The sequence below is a fragment of the Melanotaenia boesemani genome, chromosome 22 (assembly GCF_017639745.1).
Source record: "Melanotaenia boesemani isolate fMelBoe1 chromosome 22, fMelBoe1.pri, whole genome shotgun sequence".
In the NCBI taxonomy this organism is placed as follows: domain Eukaryota; kingdom Metazoa; phylum Chordata; class Actinopteri; order Atheriniformes; family Melanotaeniidae; genus Melanotaenia; species Melanotaenia boesemani.
The window spans coordinates 12,006,094-12,022,043 of record NC_055703.1 but is presented as its reverse complement, the minus strand read 5'-3'; the positions used below and the strand labels follow the sequence as shown (position 1 = coordinate 12,022,043).

General features: G+C 38.6%; 1 protein-coding gene across 5 annotated transcripts in view; it reads left to right on the top strand.

Moving 5' to 3' along the window:
* LOC121633331 (A-kinase anchor protein 7-like) overlaps positions 1-15,729 on the top strand; it is a 43,687-nt gene extending 27,958 nt beyond the window's left edge. For 4 of the 5 annotated variants that reach the window (XM_041975226.1, XM_041975225.1, XM_041975224.1 and 1 more), the window contains 2 exons: positions 7,927-7,962; positions 12,875-15,729. In XM_041975226.1, coding sequence (XP_041831160.1) covers positions 7,927-7,962; positions 12,875-13,095 — 257 coding nt within the window. In that variant the 3' untranslated portion in view covers positions 13,096-15,729. The remainder of the gene's footprint in view (positions 1-7,926; positions 7,963-12,874) is intronic. The other variant, XM_041975223.1, reaches the window with a different exon arrangement.
* Positions 15,730-15,950: the final 221 nt, after the last annotated feature.

Below are 15,950 nucleotides of genomic sequence, written 5' to 3'. Positions count from 1 at the left end.
AAAATTAATACAGTAGCTTTTTTTTTTCCTCATCTACACAATCCCCCTGCGTAATGGAATTTAGACCTGCTCTAAAAATCCTGACATGACAAATTTTTAAACCAACTTACTCAATATGTCATTTAAACATAGTGTAGTTCTCATGCCTTTAGCAGGTTTTAAGCAGCTACTGCTGAACACATAAAACATGTTTCTCTGAATTAACTCTGCTTGGACTTTAAACCTGCGTTCAATCTGGGATAGTTTGGGGGAGTCAGTTTGATTTGGCCGGAGGAAAAAGTAGAAAAAAAATGCAAAAACATAGTCATTGTGGGGTCATTATAGCTCCCTTTTCCACCAGTGCAGCACCATGGCTCTCAGTTTGTTATGCAGGGTGTGTAGTGATTTCCATTATGTTGCAAAACTTGTGCACCACTCTTTTTTTTTTTTAATTTAAACAAACAGCTCTAGGCTCCCTGGATGAGCCTCCAGCACAGAACCAGCTGTTTTTATCAGGTCGATGAGTTTCTTTGAGTCATTGCCTCTGAATCTGCTGTCCCAACAGATTAACGCACAGAAAATTGTACACTCCACCAAAAATGTTTAGAAGTTATGCTAAATTTAGCTGAAAACACTAAAATACCAACTGTCCTTACTATAACTTTATAGAGGGTTTAATGGTGAAAGCTATCAAGATGTAACTCGTGACGATTTATGGCCTCTCAACGTTTTATAATAACATCACCTAAGGATGATTTTCTGTTAACAGGCTGAAAATCCAAAGCTCTTTGCATTGAAATAAAGCAGAGCACATGAACATATAAATAAATGAAGAATAGTGACCGGAGGCTTTTTCTTTCACACATTGTCCGTCCACCTTATTCTCATAAACATGGAAACCGCCATGATTTTTTATTTTTTTCCAAAATGGGTACAAACATTCACTTGCTATGAAGAAGAATTTATTAGGTTAATTTTTTTTCAGGAATGCATGAAGGTTTTTCTATTTATATATGGTGGTTAAATCCACTTGGACTTAAAAATAAACATTTTAGAATTTGGTTGCCAAGATCCACGTCTGTGGGATTAATAACATATTTAGTTACAACTCAAGACCTGATTTACTTATATAATAAACATATGATCTCTTGGTTTATGCATAAAATTGAGATGCTGTAGTATTAGAGTCAATAGTTACAATTAGTTATGACGTTTTCTGATTAACTAAAAGATAAAGACATTCTTATTTCTCTATCAATTAGTTGTTTTGTTTGTGTCAGAGTCTAATAACGTCTTAGAGCTAGAACATCCCCACACTGTTGTGTATTGAAAAATGATCTGTTTAAAGGCAAAAACAACAAATCATCTAATCAAGGACATACTTCAATCATGTAATAGTCTCAGCCATTATCCAGATTTGATTAGGCCTCCTGAAACATGAAACATGCTTTTCATGGTTTCCTGTGAAGTATCCAACCAATCAAGTCACTGTATGAATGCATGATTATTAAATTCTGGTATCATGCAGCTGCTTTAAGAGTCCACTCGTCTGAATTGAGGAGTTGTCTCACAATTATCTCACAGGTCATGATTGTTTATTCCACCTTTCTTTTCTTGTTAAACTCAGCGAGTTCTAAATTCCCTGTAGTGACTACGATTCACAGATCTTTCACTGTAATTTAAAGCTGTAATTACTTGGATTGTGCATGGTGGTTGGATTGTGTTGCATAAAAACAAACTGCACCACATCTATCACATAGTTAGTTTGGGTTTTGATAAAGGCAGTTTAACCCCTCACGCAGTGACACAGCTTGCTTGAAGCACTCAATGAAAGCCTCTGTGTCCGTGATGCATGCAGCGCTGTATAATTCAGCCTTTTCTTCTTCCATTCATTCTCTTGTGCAAAGTTTTCTTCTCAGTCTCAAAACCTCTCAGTGTTAACTCCTTCATATTGTATTGCTATGCAGTCAGCTAAAGTAGGAATACTCAAATATTTATATTATTTGTTCATGCTTTTAACATTTCTATGATTTTAAGTAAGCTGCCAGGGACAGCTCAACAACCCGGGTCACTGAGCAGAAAGGCACAAACTGCTTTTACCCAAAGTACAAATTACAGCCAGCTTACACCGAAGCTTGCCCTAAAGGAATAATGTTCTTACTTTCCGTCAGATGAAGACAAAATTCAGTATCTATTGTATTTGTTTAAGGTGCAATCAATAAGAGATACCCAGAGCTTTGTCTCCGCTGTTTGATTGTGTCTGATTGAATCACAGCCAGTGTTTCTGTTTGGTTGGACTTTGTTTAAATTACACATATTTTACAACCAAACCAGGCTGCTTTTACTCTCTAGAACATTCAGTAAGGCTGTACAAGATAATATCCATGTGGTTGACTACTTATAATAAATTTTATTCACAGATTTAGATATACAGATCTCTTACAATCACCACTCATTGTTTGGTATAATATTATATAGTGGAAGTTAGCTTGGACATTAATGTGATATTTACTGTTGTCACACCAGACAAGACGTCCAACCAATCAAAGTAGGATTTTTTTAAGCTGGATCTCCATTCACATTACAAAGACAGAGCTGTTTATTTGATCTACATACACACAGGCTTCACAGGCAACAGGCCCAGCTGCACAGTTCTTATCTGCTACCCTTTGCAAGCCTATACTCTAAATATTAAATGATCATGTGTTGAGGATGGTCTTAAATGAAAGAAAGCAGTGGAATATAAGATTTAAACTCCTGCTTCTATCGTTATTAGTCCTGTAACGGTTAACCTGTTCCTTGAAAAATTGTGCATTATGAAGTTTTAATCATGAAAATATCTTTAATAGCCCTAAAATGACTTAATATGACTCTTAACCTTGTAAATGTAAAAAATTAATGTGCTCCCTTCCCACACTCTGCCCACCACTGATGACATTGCTCTTCTTTGTCTCCTGGTTCTGCTAAACTCTGTTGTGGCCAGTCCTAATATTGGGTTAATTCAGCTGCTCATGTTTAAACCAGAGAGCGACAAGAAGAAGCAGCCAAATTATACAGGATTGCATGCAAGTTGAAGTAAAAGACTTGTTAGAAAAGCACCATAACAACAGTGCATAGCCCAGCAGAGCTGTGAAAGCAGGATGGAGAGAAAACACATGACAACTTAGATATACCTCACTCATACAAGATAAAATCCGACTTTATAATTAGTTTAGTAGTGAAACTCGGGTGTTTAAGGTCAAATTATTGAAAATACCAGAAAAATGGAGACTGCATTTTTTTTTTTTTTTTTTATCTTTTGGTGCTTTTGCTGGAACGATTTCTCTAAACTAAATCTACTTCTGTCACAGTTTACAATCTTCGGGTAAGACATAAATCGGATTTCCCTGAAAACAAATGCAGATTTCTCCAATCTTCTACAAAGAACACACGGGCTGACTTGAGTTGCATTTTTGAGGTTGTAGTTGAAATCCTTCAGCCATCCTCTTGACTGGTTTTGATGATTGTACATCATATAGAAGATTTAAAACAAAACAAGAACATAAAACCTGACAATTAAAACTTTTTTTATTACCAGAGAGGGATCCAAATTTCTCACCAGCTGACCTGATTCAGTTATTCAGCTCCAGTTGCGATGGCTTTCTGTGTGCATCATCATGCTCAAAGTTAATCAGACAAAATGAAAACAAACCGTCTCTATTGGCCATTCATTTTATTTTCAAATGATTTGTCCTCATTTCAAAGTATGTGAAGGCACACTAGACAGCCACCTCTTAAGCCTTCATCATCCTCAGCATATTGTTTACAAGCCATGGTGTGAAAATAGAGCTCTGATGGTGTCACTATGTCAGTGGAGGGATTTATTTGCTGTGAAATTGTCACTGATGCTCTGATTTAAAGAAACAGACTTGCACACCTCTGAGCTCCAATATACTCTGACCTAAAGCTTTAACTGAAGATTGTCAGAAATATTCTTTTTTCTTCTGCTTATTGGAGATCTGTAGCAGATACCATCCAGACCTGAGGACTTTATCTGGTTGTCCTTCTGCCTACTCTAAATAATTTATTGTAATGTACTGCGGAGGATAGTTTTAGTGCCATGTCAAAGACCACTTGAAGAGAACAGCAAGCACCACAGGCCTATAAACTATTTTCATAATGAATTATCACCACTTAAGCTTATTGATCTGTCTTTACAACTGTAGCCAAATGTTTAATGAAGTGGATTGATCCAAACTGAGTGTGAAGTGTTTTTTTTTTTTTTTTTTTTCTTTGTTCTTTAGTATTTTAGCAGTATGTAGAGAGGCCGTTTATTTTGTTATCCAAAGCAACCTATCCTATAATAATACCAGTCTATGAACACATTATCCTCAGTAGAGGAACATGAAATATCTAAAGTAAAGTGTAAACATAAAAGTGTTAAAGTCCAGTTCCTGCAGGCAGTATCTTGAGTCTGAAATTCTCTGGTATTTCCTCAGGAAACTCCTCCACCATCAGAGCTTTATACTCCAACCTGCCTCCAGCTCTGCAGCCTCTTTATACCCCTGCAGTCCTCCTATTTTTCCCCTTCTTCAGAATCTGTCTCCTATTATTTCTCTTCTTCTTTCCTTTTTTACTGTCAAATGTTCCCAATCCAGTCCTTTTTTTCTCTCCTCTTGCTTCACCATCTCTGTTTTTCTCAACTGAACCTCCATTTTGGATGGGATTGCATTAACCAGATACAACTGTAAATATTCCTCTTCCTCCTCTCATTTATTATACTCACATTTTCCTCCTTTGTTGCTTATATCTCTTCCTCTTTTTTCTGCTTGTACCACATATCTGCTGCATTCATGTTCTGTGAAAACCCCTGCTCAAGCTTCCAGGAATCAGCTGTAGTGGAATAAAATGAAAAAATTGTCTTACAGCAGATTATGAGGCCGGATGTAAACCTGATCAGTCAGGCTGATGAATCCACTGAATTTGATTAGGTCTTTAATGGGATTATTGTGGGTTCTTTTTCTGCTGCATGAATATTTAAAATGCTTGCGTCTTGTTAACGTCACCAGCAGCTACAATAAGCTGCAGCAAAGCTTTTTCCGATGGTACTTGCCAGCTGTTATAAAGTACCCACTACTTTGTGGAAAGCACTGAAAGTGGTTGGTAAGAAATTTCGACAGACATCAGCAGAGTTTGAGCTTTAATCCAAACAGAAAGTGGACACCATCAGTCATCCAGAGGAAGGAGCTGCTGAAGAACGAGATAAAAGACAAGTGTAAGGGAATTTGAGGTAATGGTGTTCAAAGATTGCAGTATAGCGCAACATCAATCAGACCAGGTCTGTGCCCAGAAGATGACAGCGGAGCAGGGACTGGGAGAAATCTCAGATCATTGTTTGACTCTATGCAGACTTGTGTTCGGCTGACAACATACAGTCAAAATCCAAAACGCATCATCTGAACCCTGACAACCTTTTTTAACTTTCGCTTGTCTGAAAGGCTTTGAACCAGGCACTCATTAAAGAGATATAGTACAAGGATATGAGGGGGAAAATAGAGCCTGGCTGATGCCAATACTTACAGTATATGTTGGCTGAGTCTCTGCAGGACACTCTAAAAGGGTGGTTACATGGATGCAACATACAGTACTGTGAAAAAGTCTTAAGCCACTCTGTTTGTTTTTAGATATTGCCAGGAAAATTGAAAATAGGTGCAATGATTGTAGTAACAAAAATAGGATTGGTGCAGTTTTAATGAGTGTTAAGGTCAATATTAGGTATTTGGCAGCTTTATTCATAGACAAGCTTTCTTGTCATTTCTTTAAGTAATCTTCAGGAATAGTTCTTTAGGCTTATTATTTAGGCTTCTCAAAGCTCTTCATTGGATGTTTGCTGCCTTTTGTTAAGTTGTCTGCCAAGATGATTCCATACTGCTTTGATAATGCTGATGTTCAGGCTCTGGGGAGGAATTAGCACTCCATAAGGTCTGCCGTTTCCCTTCCTTAAAGGTACAGTGTGTAAGAACGGCTGACATCTGGTGGTGAAAATGGTTGTAAAAATTACTTCAAATGCCAAGCACAGTTGTGGATGTTGCCTGATGGATGGTGGCCACATTTTTTCCAGAGCTTAACATGTTTTCATTTGTGAGTGGCCTCAGGTAATACAATGACTATACTACTGGAAACTGTATATGTATATTGTGTTCTTCTATAAGGTATTACTTATCTCAAACTGTTCTCTAGCATCTGTCAAACAAAGCCAGTACTGCAGTTTAAAGCTCTGAGGTTTCTAACTTCACACACAGAGTTGTTTGTCCATTCAGACACACCATAGGAAAATGCAGACAGTATGAATGTATGTGGACCCACGGCATGTAGAAATGGCTCATTCTAAGATAATAAAAACATAAGTTATTTTAGTATAGTAATTAGTTACCAATAGAAACTGTTTTCAATGATAAATCAATTTTTTCTGTCACTGACGTTTGACTTTGCTACATGCTTCGCCTTTAAGAATGGCTTTTTTAAAACCCACCCTCCCATCCATTTTTTTTTTTTTTTTTTATGAAGTCTATTTCTGATGAGGATCCAGATGCATGTCTCAGGTTCAGAAAAAATGGAGAACTATTGCTCAAAACCATTTTGCATTTGACAAAAGTAAAATAAAAAGAAATTAGACAATGTTTTCATTCTGCAGTGGAAAAACTGTTGCAATAATCAATATGATTCCCAATGCTGTTCTATCTACAGACAATTCTCAAATGTGGCAGCAAAAGAGCATTTCCACATTAAAGACACTTAATTTCTTTTCAGAACAATGTTAAGTTTTCACAAAAAGTAAATCTGTGGGTTTTTTGTCTGTTAGTAAAACAAGGAAGGGGGTATCTGTGAAGTGAAAGAAGAAAGTCACGGTATTGGAGGGAGAAGTCAAATGTGTGAGAGGGGAGATATTTAAAAGACGAAAGAAGAAACCTTCCAAAAACTGATGGAAATCAATGCAGCCTTATTTTTATGTTGTTGTTCAAAGTTGAAGTTCCTGTCTGGCTCTAATCTCTGTCACCATGACAACAGTGCTGGCGAAAAAGGTAGACTGAACAAGTGGAAAAATGTTTAGATAAAGGGTGAGAGGTTAGGAAAAGTATAGATGGTAGGGGATGGATAGGCAGCGATTCAAGAAGGGTGTAAACCCAGAACAAGTAACCATGTGAAAAAAGGTGTGTAAGATGATGTTCAGCAAATGTATAGGTGTGTGAGATAAGCTGATTGAGTGAGCTCCGTGTGTCTGTCATCCTTGTTGCTGTGGAATCAGTTTATCCTCAGTGTGAAGGCTTATCTGTGTGTGTTAGTGTGTGTGTGGGAAACAGGTACAGAGGGTGGCTTAACTGCAATCATAAATGCCTTTATTTTGTCAGGTCAAGATTGAATAAGCACATAAAAGGACTTACTAACCAAACAGGCAGAACAGACTTTAGCTACACAGAGTCAAGCATCATTTTCTGGATATTCTTTAATTATGAAGGAACTGGTCTGAACGAGAGAGGAAATGCAAAATGAGATCTTCATTTGAAGATCAGCAGACATTCATTACCCGCAGCCCTGCATCATTTCCAGACTTTTATAATTGAATATTCTTTCTCTGGCTTTCGGGCCTTGCAACAGCCCCAGGAATGTTCACATGTGTACGGTAGTTTTACTCTGAAGAGTCTTGCAGCCTTCAGCAGGATGACTGTTTTTTCCCAGATAGCGTTTTCTTTACAGTTTTTGCACTTTTCTTTTTATTCCTCCTGTAGCCCAGGGGTCCGACCTGATCTTTAAAATACTGCTGTGTAGCTCCAAAAGTATCTCCCTTGTGTTAAGAGACAAAGAAGCTTTTGTGACTGTTCCCATAATGTACTAAAATAACTCTTGCCTAAGTCTTGTTTTTTTGTGTTTGTTCTTATTTAATATTCAATGTCTGTGCTTGTGTTTCAGATTTGACTCAAAGTCCCACCCATGCCAAACGTTCAAGTATGTGCCCTTATATTCGTTCATAAACAACAACATTTAAAACCAGATGTACCCATGATCACGAGTAAAGATCCTAATGTCATATAATCATCAGAAAATCAAGATGATTAATACTCTAATTACCTTTCCCAACTTTTTGAATGAGTTTGAAATCTGTGATTAACAAAAGATCATCTTAAATGTTTTCTCAAATAATCTGAATTATCATTGTCAAGTATTTTACTAATTCTGCTGTAATCCAGTCGCATCAGAATTGGACTCTGACTCACATCTTTTAATTTCTATTAACTCCCCTGGAAGGAGCTGGGCAGGAAGTCATTAAGGAGGCTGTTTATGAACTGTGCAGCCTGCATTAATGCCCTTGTTTTTGCAGGCATTCCTCTCTGTTTCTTGGACTCTTTATTTGTTGACCTTGCCCTCTTTAGCCTTTTTTTGAGAGAAAATTCATTAACCTTTATCTGCAGCTCTGGAAATGTTGCTCACAACAAATATTATGGCTTATGACGGTTTTATTACAGACATTTGTTTGCATGAACCTGTAAAACTTCCCTCTACCACACAAAGAGTTGTAGGGAAATAAAGCATGCATCTTGCAAACATGCTCGAGGCTTTAGGAAACCGATGGACTTGTAATAAGTTCAGCATATGCTCATGCTGCATCTCTGTTAAAGGTGGCTTTTGATGAGGACAAGTCTACAGCAACGTAAACCCATTTAAAGCCACAGATTTCTTTACACTGCTTAAATAAACTGCTTTAACTGTAGTTTATTTAAGATTATTGGCTCCACATATCTTCCTGACAGCATAAAAAGAAGAAAAAAAAAAACAACTGCATGCATCTTCAGTTTTATTTTTGATGAGCTACAAGCTGTCACCCACTTAGAGGGATGTAAAGCAAAGTGATGAGTATTGTTGGTGGACAGAAAATATGTCTGCATCAGCACTGACTGATTTCTTTTGGCTGCATAGCCTGGGAGCCAATCAGTGGTAATAAGCAGATGTTAGTTGCTGTGGATTTGAGAGCATTGCAAGAAGCAATCACAGAAGTGCGTCTACATTTTAACAAGTAAGGCAGATGTAGGACCAGTTCAGTCAGCTAGGGGAAAAATGCATGCACAAAAACAACAGACGTGTGAGTCAGTCAAACCGGGAGGCAGACCACAGGTAATCAAATAACATGTCAGTGCAACAGCAGCGGGGCTTCTTAGAAAGTATAACTCAATAAAACACAAGTAAGTACAACCGAACACCATGTAAGGTTGAAGCCAGCTGAATAAACACTTTGGAAAGTGGAGCTGACGCAAACACGTGGTGAAGATAAATGGGTGAGTGAGGTGTGTGCGTACACCGGCTGGTCTGACGAATCCTCTGTTCTGTTTGGCTTGCTGTTACCAGGCTGAAGATTTGGCATAAACAACTTAAATCCGCAGACGCACAATGCTGCTGTCGACAGAATGTGTTGGGAGTGTGATGACACACTGCCATGACATCCATTTAATAGAGACGGTTACATTATTTTAATGCTCTCCTAAGTACATCCAACATCTGTGTGTTGATTTCATTGTCTACTTTGTCTTAAAGGTTTGCTGCAGTGCATCTGACCTGTAGTCATGCTGGGAAGATGTTTGCTTTCATTGATACCCAAGATTTTCACTCTTTGTGATGGAAATTGGAAATCCTCCATCCTCGGGATCGTCAAAGATTTCTGCAACAAAATATTTCTATTTAAAGAGTTACGAGAAATTTGACTTAATCACCCAAAAGTGGCCATTATCGCGGGACTTAATCTGGCTTCAGCTACACCTCCCACAGAGTTGTTGATAGATCAGAAGTAATAGGATAAAAGAGATGTGTAGCAAGTTAAATCAAGGTCACATTCTTTGGGAAGACATTTGTTTTGTGATACTGCTTTGCAAGCAGACAGAAAAATATATTTGTTACTTATTTTGTGTATAACCTTAGATAACAGGGTGGTTAACCCAGAAACAGGATGAGAATCTGAAAAATGTGATGTAGCACTAAACATCTATTTGTTTTTGTCAAGTTTTAGCAACATTGTCCAGACCTGGCGACGTCACAGTGCCTCTGTGTGTGTTGCAATCTTAACTTCTTTGTTATGTGGCATCCTCTTCGTTGGGATAGTGATATTCTTTGCAGTCTAAAACAGGATAAGAAAGTGAACTTTGAGCTGTCTTTCCCAATAAAGAGCTGCTAAATAGTCCCAGAAGGTTTTGTTTATTTGGCTCTATTTGTTTTGGTTTGAGATGCTGTCGCTCTCATTTTATATAATTTGCCTTGAAGGATGAAGATTAATATGCAGAGAATAAAGGAAAACAGAGTTCAAGAGAAAAGTGGAAAAACAAAAGGTTTGCCTGAAAGGCTAAATGGGAAAAAAGATTTCAATGTATTGTACTTTCTCCTGAGGATTTGCCTGTGACTGCAGCAGACCTTGTCATCCTCTCTGTCGGTCTCCTCCTACTGCATGTTCTGTCTCTTTCTATAACGGATAATAAAGCACCACTCTGCTCTCAGATGAAACAAAGCTATGGGCCCAGTGGGATTTTGTGGTTTTTAAAGAGTAGCTTGGGGATCTTCTGCCTGGCCGTGGTAATCAAATAATGACGTGGTTATTATAGTGTGTTTCTGAGCCACTGCAGTAAACTGTGTGTGTTTGTGTGAGTGTGTTAGACAAACCGGATGGTTGAGTGAATTATTATTACTTTCTTTCTGAATGGTTTAGAGATGGCTGTCCATCTTCCAGCCTGCCTGCCAGCCTAACAGTATTTCTTCATGAATTATTGACTTTGTGTCCATCTCACCGTTTTTTCTCGCTGGCTCACCGTCTGTCTGACTCGTGTTCTATATCTCTGCCTGCCATTTGTCTGTGTTGAAAAGCTTTGACTCTTAAATAGATTCTATTTCTCATCACCACAGGACACTGACTAAAACCATAGAGGAGCTGTGAGACATCTATTATCGTCTCTGTATCTGTCACATCTTTTCTTCTGTTGTGGCATCCAGCCTTTGTTGCTTGATTCAGTCTATAATAACTATACATGTACTCCTATATTATATCAATAGTTAATCTTTTATTTCACTTTGCACATTTTGTGCCTTCACAACACGAGAAACCACTTAGACTGTAGCTACAGTTAAACCTACCATACATGGACTTAAATGTCACTAAAGCTTCAATTTGAAGTTTTCCGTTACTGCTTATATCTTTATTTTCACACTGTTGTAACTTTGAAAGTTAACCTATGATTTCACTCACAGATGCGCCGGAGTCTAAATAGCTGTTTAAGTGTTACAGGTGTGTGTACCTGACAGGTGGCTGTGCTAATGGAGCTAATGAGACATATTGGCCATTTTGTTTAACAAACAGGGACCTCAGTAGCGTGTGGGAGAACCATAGACAGCCACAACTGCTTGGTCACACACTGCTATGAGATGGTATCCCGTTCTTCAACCAGCATTTGTCGCAAGTCAGTCTGTGTGGTTGTATTGGTCACTCTGGTACAAACAGCACACCCAGCTGATTCCACAAGGGTTTAGTAGGGTTGAAATCCGAACTGCAGGCAGACTATTCCATCCTCTCTACTCCCAAATTCTAGATGTAGTTTCTGGAAAACAAGCAAGGAGTTAGGCCCCGGAATGTGGAGATTTGGGAGTACCACTGGTTACAGAATCTTATCGTGATATCTCTTTGCATTGAGATAGCCTCCAATGATGACAAGCTTTTTTTTTCCCCAGTGAGGGAAATACCATCCCACACCATCATACTACCTTCACCAAAAGCTGTTACCCTATTGGCAAGTTATTCATGGGTCCAACCCACATACTCAACTCTGCTGCTCACCCACAGATGCATTTTTCTTAAAAATGTGCAAACCTGAGGTGGAAAGAAGCCAGCAGGTCTGATGGAGTAATTAATCCTCCATCAGACCTGTTGCATTTAACATCCAAAGAAGAGCTTTTGGATGTCCCTCAGGACATATGTAGGACTATTTCTGAATACCACTTTAAAACATTGCAAGGTACCTTGCCTTAGAGCAGGGATCCTCTAGTCTAATTATCCACTGATTTGAGTCAGGTGTGTGTGTGTGTGTGTGTGTGTGTGTGTGTGCAGTGAGGAAACTTCTCAAACCTGCAGGACACTGGCCCTCGAGGACCAGGATGAGGCCTTAGAGGGTTGTGTTGAAGAAGTTTTCACATCAAATATGACCATTCCAGCTCTCAAGAATTGTTTGAACTATTTCCATTTGGGGAAAATCTAAAGAAATGAGTGGCATTGTGAGAATTTTAAGTACAGTATGCAAGATTTACAGTATATACCAGAGGATTTCATGTGTCCAAACATTCGCATTAATGTCGGGTTTATAGTATCACCATTTTTCTTTCTTAGATCCAAGCTCTGTGCATACTGTAATGTAGGGATGTCAAGCAATTAAAAGTGTTAGTATAGTTATTTGTAGTTAATTACGAGTCACAACTATCTCACAACTGCAAGTATGCTCTGTGTGGTGTTTCTGAGAAAATTCACACTATTTTTAAAGTTCCACTACTTTGCCACTACCATAAATAGTTTGGGGAAAGTCTTCACATTATATTTCTCTGCTGTTTTAATGACAGTAAATGTCGTTTCTGATGCAAATTGTTGCAAAAACAGCAGCAGTGTGGCTGTAACTTTGGTTTCAATCAAATTAGTGTTGGTTTTCAACATCTTGGTAATTGTGGTGGTTGCCAGATGACTTTATGGTGCATTAATTCAATCAATCCTGAATGAAAAATCTATATGTTTTCCATTTCCCATATTGATAAAAAGCACAACCTAAATTTACACTTTTCACCCCACTGCATTTATAATCAACTCTACCAAAATATACAGTTTTGTGGTTTTTCTTCTACTCAGGTGGGCGCCGCCGGTCTGAGCCCGATGAGGCGGAGTTACTGAGGGTCAGCAAGCGATTGGTTGAGGATGCCATCAGTCGCGCCTTGCAACAGTACAAACAAGAAACACTTCAAAATGGGGGTGGGCCCAATGCAGCGCCAGTGCAATCTCCTGGAAATACAGAGGAAACTCCTGCAAAGACGGACACTACAGCTAACTCCTCCACAGACAACAGGAAGTGACATCGACTGACAGAGGCACGCAGACTGAAAAACCAGCAGCCCAGGAAACATCAGCCCGGCCTGGCTTACCAGGGGAGAAGTCAGTAAGACCTGGGCACAAAGCCTGAACCAGCCAACCAGTCAGCCTACTTTGCTGACTAGCTAACAAAACTAGCCAAACCAAAAGCTAGCCACCCATTCTGGTTACCTCCCACTTGAGCTAGCTGGACATAGGGCTGGTTGAATAGAAAATGTAGCCTCAGATCAATGCTAAGTGACCGTCCCATCAGGCCAGCTAGCTAAACATGCTAGTTTACTCACTGACTGCTGTTCAACACCTAGCAGCAATGATTACATCCCTTGTTCTTCTCTCAGCTGGGAGTCTGCCCAGAAAACATGCGAAGCACTCTAAAGATAGACATGCACATGTAGGCCTCACTGTGATCTGACACTCAGAAACTGCCCTTTTAGAAGAAAATTATATTTTGTAGAAAGTTTGGTTTATCATTACACTTAAAAAAAACTTGACAGATCCTTAATGTCCTTATGAGTATTTCAGGTAGAAAAAGTATTTGAGCACTTTTGTCTACAAAAATCAGTGCTTTCCACATAGATAAACGTCGCTCAAATGTTCATGTTTGTAGCTGAAAAGGATGTAACGTTACCAGAGTCCTGTTGTGAGTGGCTGGATTTTTCAAACAAACGTGGTTCAGTATGTTGAACTTTTGGTTTGTGCAAGCTTTTGTTGAACTGTTTGTATCTTGAGTGTCCACTTTAGGACATGGCTCTTATTTAAGCTTCCAGGATTTTAGCTCCCTCTTCAGATGTTTGTCCTCCATTTTCCACACATCGGCTGGTTACAGAAAAAGATGTGCCCCCCCCTAACCTCTCAGCTGAGTTTTAGGTATTGTATAACAATGTTGCATTAACCAAGTGTGTTCTCCTAAGGCAGCACCAAGACAATCGTCAAGTTAAGATGGATTCACCTTCGAAATCCACACACACCTCATCGGTTTGACGTCAACGACTAAGCTCCACAAGCAACACTAACTTTCTCAAGTTGTCAGGTGGATTAGGGGCAGTCATTTGGGGAAGCTGAGAAATAATCTAACAATATAGTACACTATGAGTTGCCAAGAACACATCTGTACATCATTAATACCAAAACCTAATTAAAAAAATGTTTCATCACTCAGCTTGTTTGTACATGGATGCGCTTTTTTTTTTGGGTTTGGTTTTCAAGCTGTATGCTACCATTGATTTTTATTGTTTTTTGGGGTATATGAAATGAATTTTTATGATCAGAAACAGATTATTTATTATATAATTTTCATTTAAGTGCATTCATACACTGTGTTGAATCCCATAAGACACACGGGAGTCTGGCTTTTTGAGGCTCAGTGCTGATGTGAGGAGCTTTTTTTTCCCCTGTAGTAGTGTTTAAGCAGTTAAAGCCAAGCAGTGATTCAGATGGCAGAGCTGAGGCCAAGGAGGTTAACTCAGACAATCACTGCTTGTCGACTGAAAACCCTCCAGCTTTTTGAGTTCAACGTCTTCCCTCCTAAACTCTTACATTAAGGCTTAACAGCTTATTAAACCCATCCATACCATTCTGAAATAGCTGTTTAAATTAAGGGAGAAAGTTTCTTTGAGAGAGAATAAAAACACTACTGGAAATAAGGTTTTCAACTGAAAGATAGTGACAGCTACTGTAAAGGTGATTATTTAATTATTTTAGCTAATTATTTGCTTTGCTGTTTGACCACAGTTATGTTTATGTTGAAAAAAAAGTGATTTAATATGAAAAAATGAGGGTTTTGGATTTTTTTTTTCTTTTGAGAGTATTTTGAAGATCTAAAAGCACAAGATTTTAAATTTCAGTTTTTAATAGGTTTTAGTTTTAAATTTTATGGAGCAGGAAATCATACAAATGCTGTCAGATCAGCTTACTTTTGTTTAAAGTGGCCTTTAGTCACGAAAACAAATTAATGTGATTCTGGTTTTTCTCGTTAAGTGCTTAACCTGTCAGTGCGTAGGCGACATTTTTAGCCAGTGTGGGCGAGGAAGGCTCCCTTTGCTGTGGGATTTGCCAAAGTCCTTAAATGTCAACCTGCTGCTGAGAAGTTGGATTTTTATGTTAAATGTAAAATGATTTTCAGCTACTTTAAGTTTGCTTTGAGCTGGAAAATGCACTCATCCCCATGAAATCCACGAACACCATCACTTTGGACTCATTGAAACGCGTGGATTCTCTCTTAAGGAGGACTTTATAGACTTTTCAGTTTAATCTTTTATTGTCACCAGATCCTTAATCTCCTTGGGAAAAAAAAAACATCCCCTTTAATACGCTAATTGTCTTGTTGACCTGTGTGGTTAATCTGTTCATCTGTCTAAAGATGCGTGAGTGTGTGTGTTTGCACAGCGCCAATGGGGATGTTTGATCAGTGGCTCCCCTGAGACACTCCTGTCTGTATCAATCATGGTGAGATTTGGAGCTTTATGTGTGTGAACAACCGTAAAAAACTGAGCTTTCTTTGTTTGGCCTTCCATATGTCCACATCTGCGTTGGGCTGTGTGGGTGTGTTTCTTTGAACTGTGTACTGTATATCTTGTTCTGCCATATTTGAACAATAAAACAGGATATGAGATTCTAAACCAATATCCTTCTTTCTATGTCTCTTGGTGTCAGTCTAGGTGTGCATGAAGCTCTCTGATTGTTGTGTGTTTGCATGCAATACTGAGACAAATGGCTACAACAGTGGCACACAATGCAAAAAAACTGGCATCCAGCCCACAAACGCAGTACTGTTAGGATGAAATAAACACTGCATGGCGTCCTGGTGCTCTTAAATGATAACTCTGTTAATGGCACATAA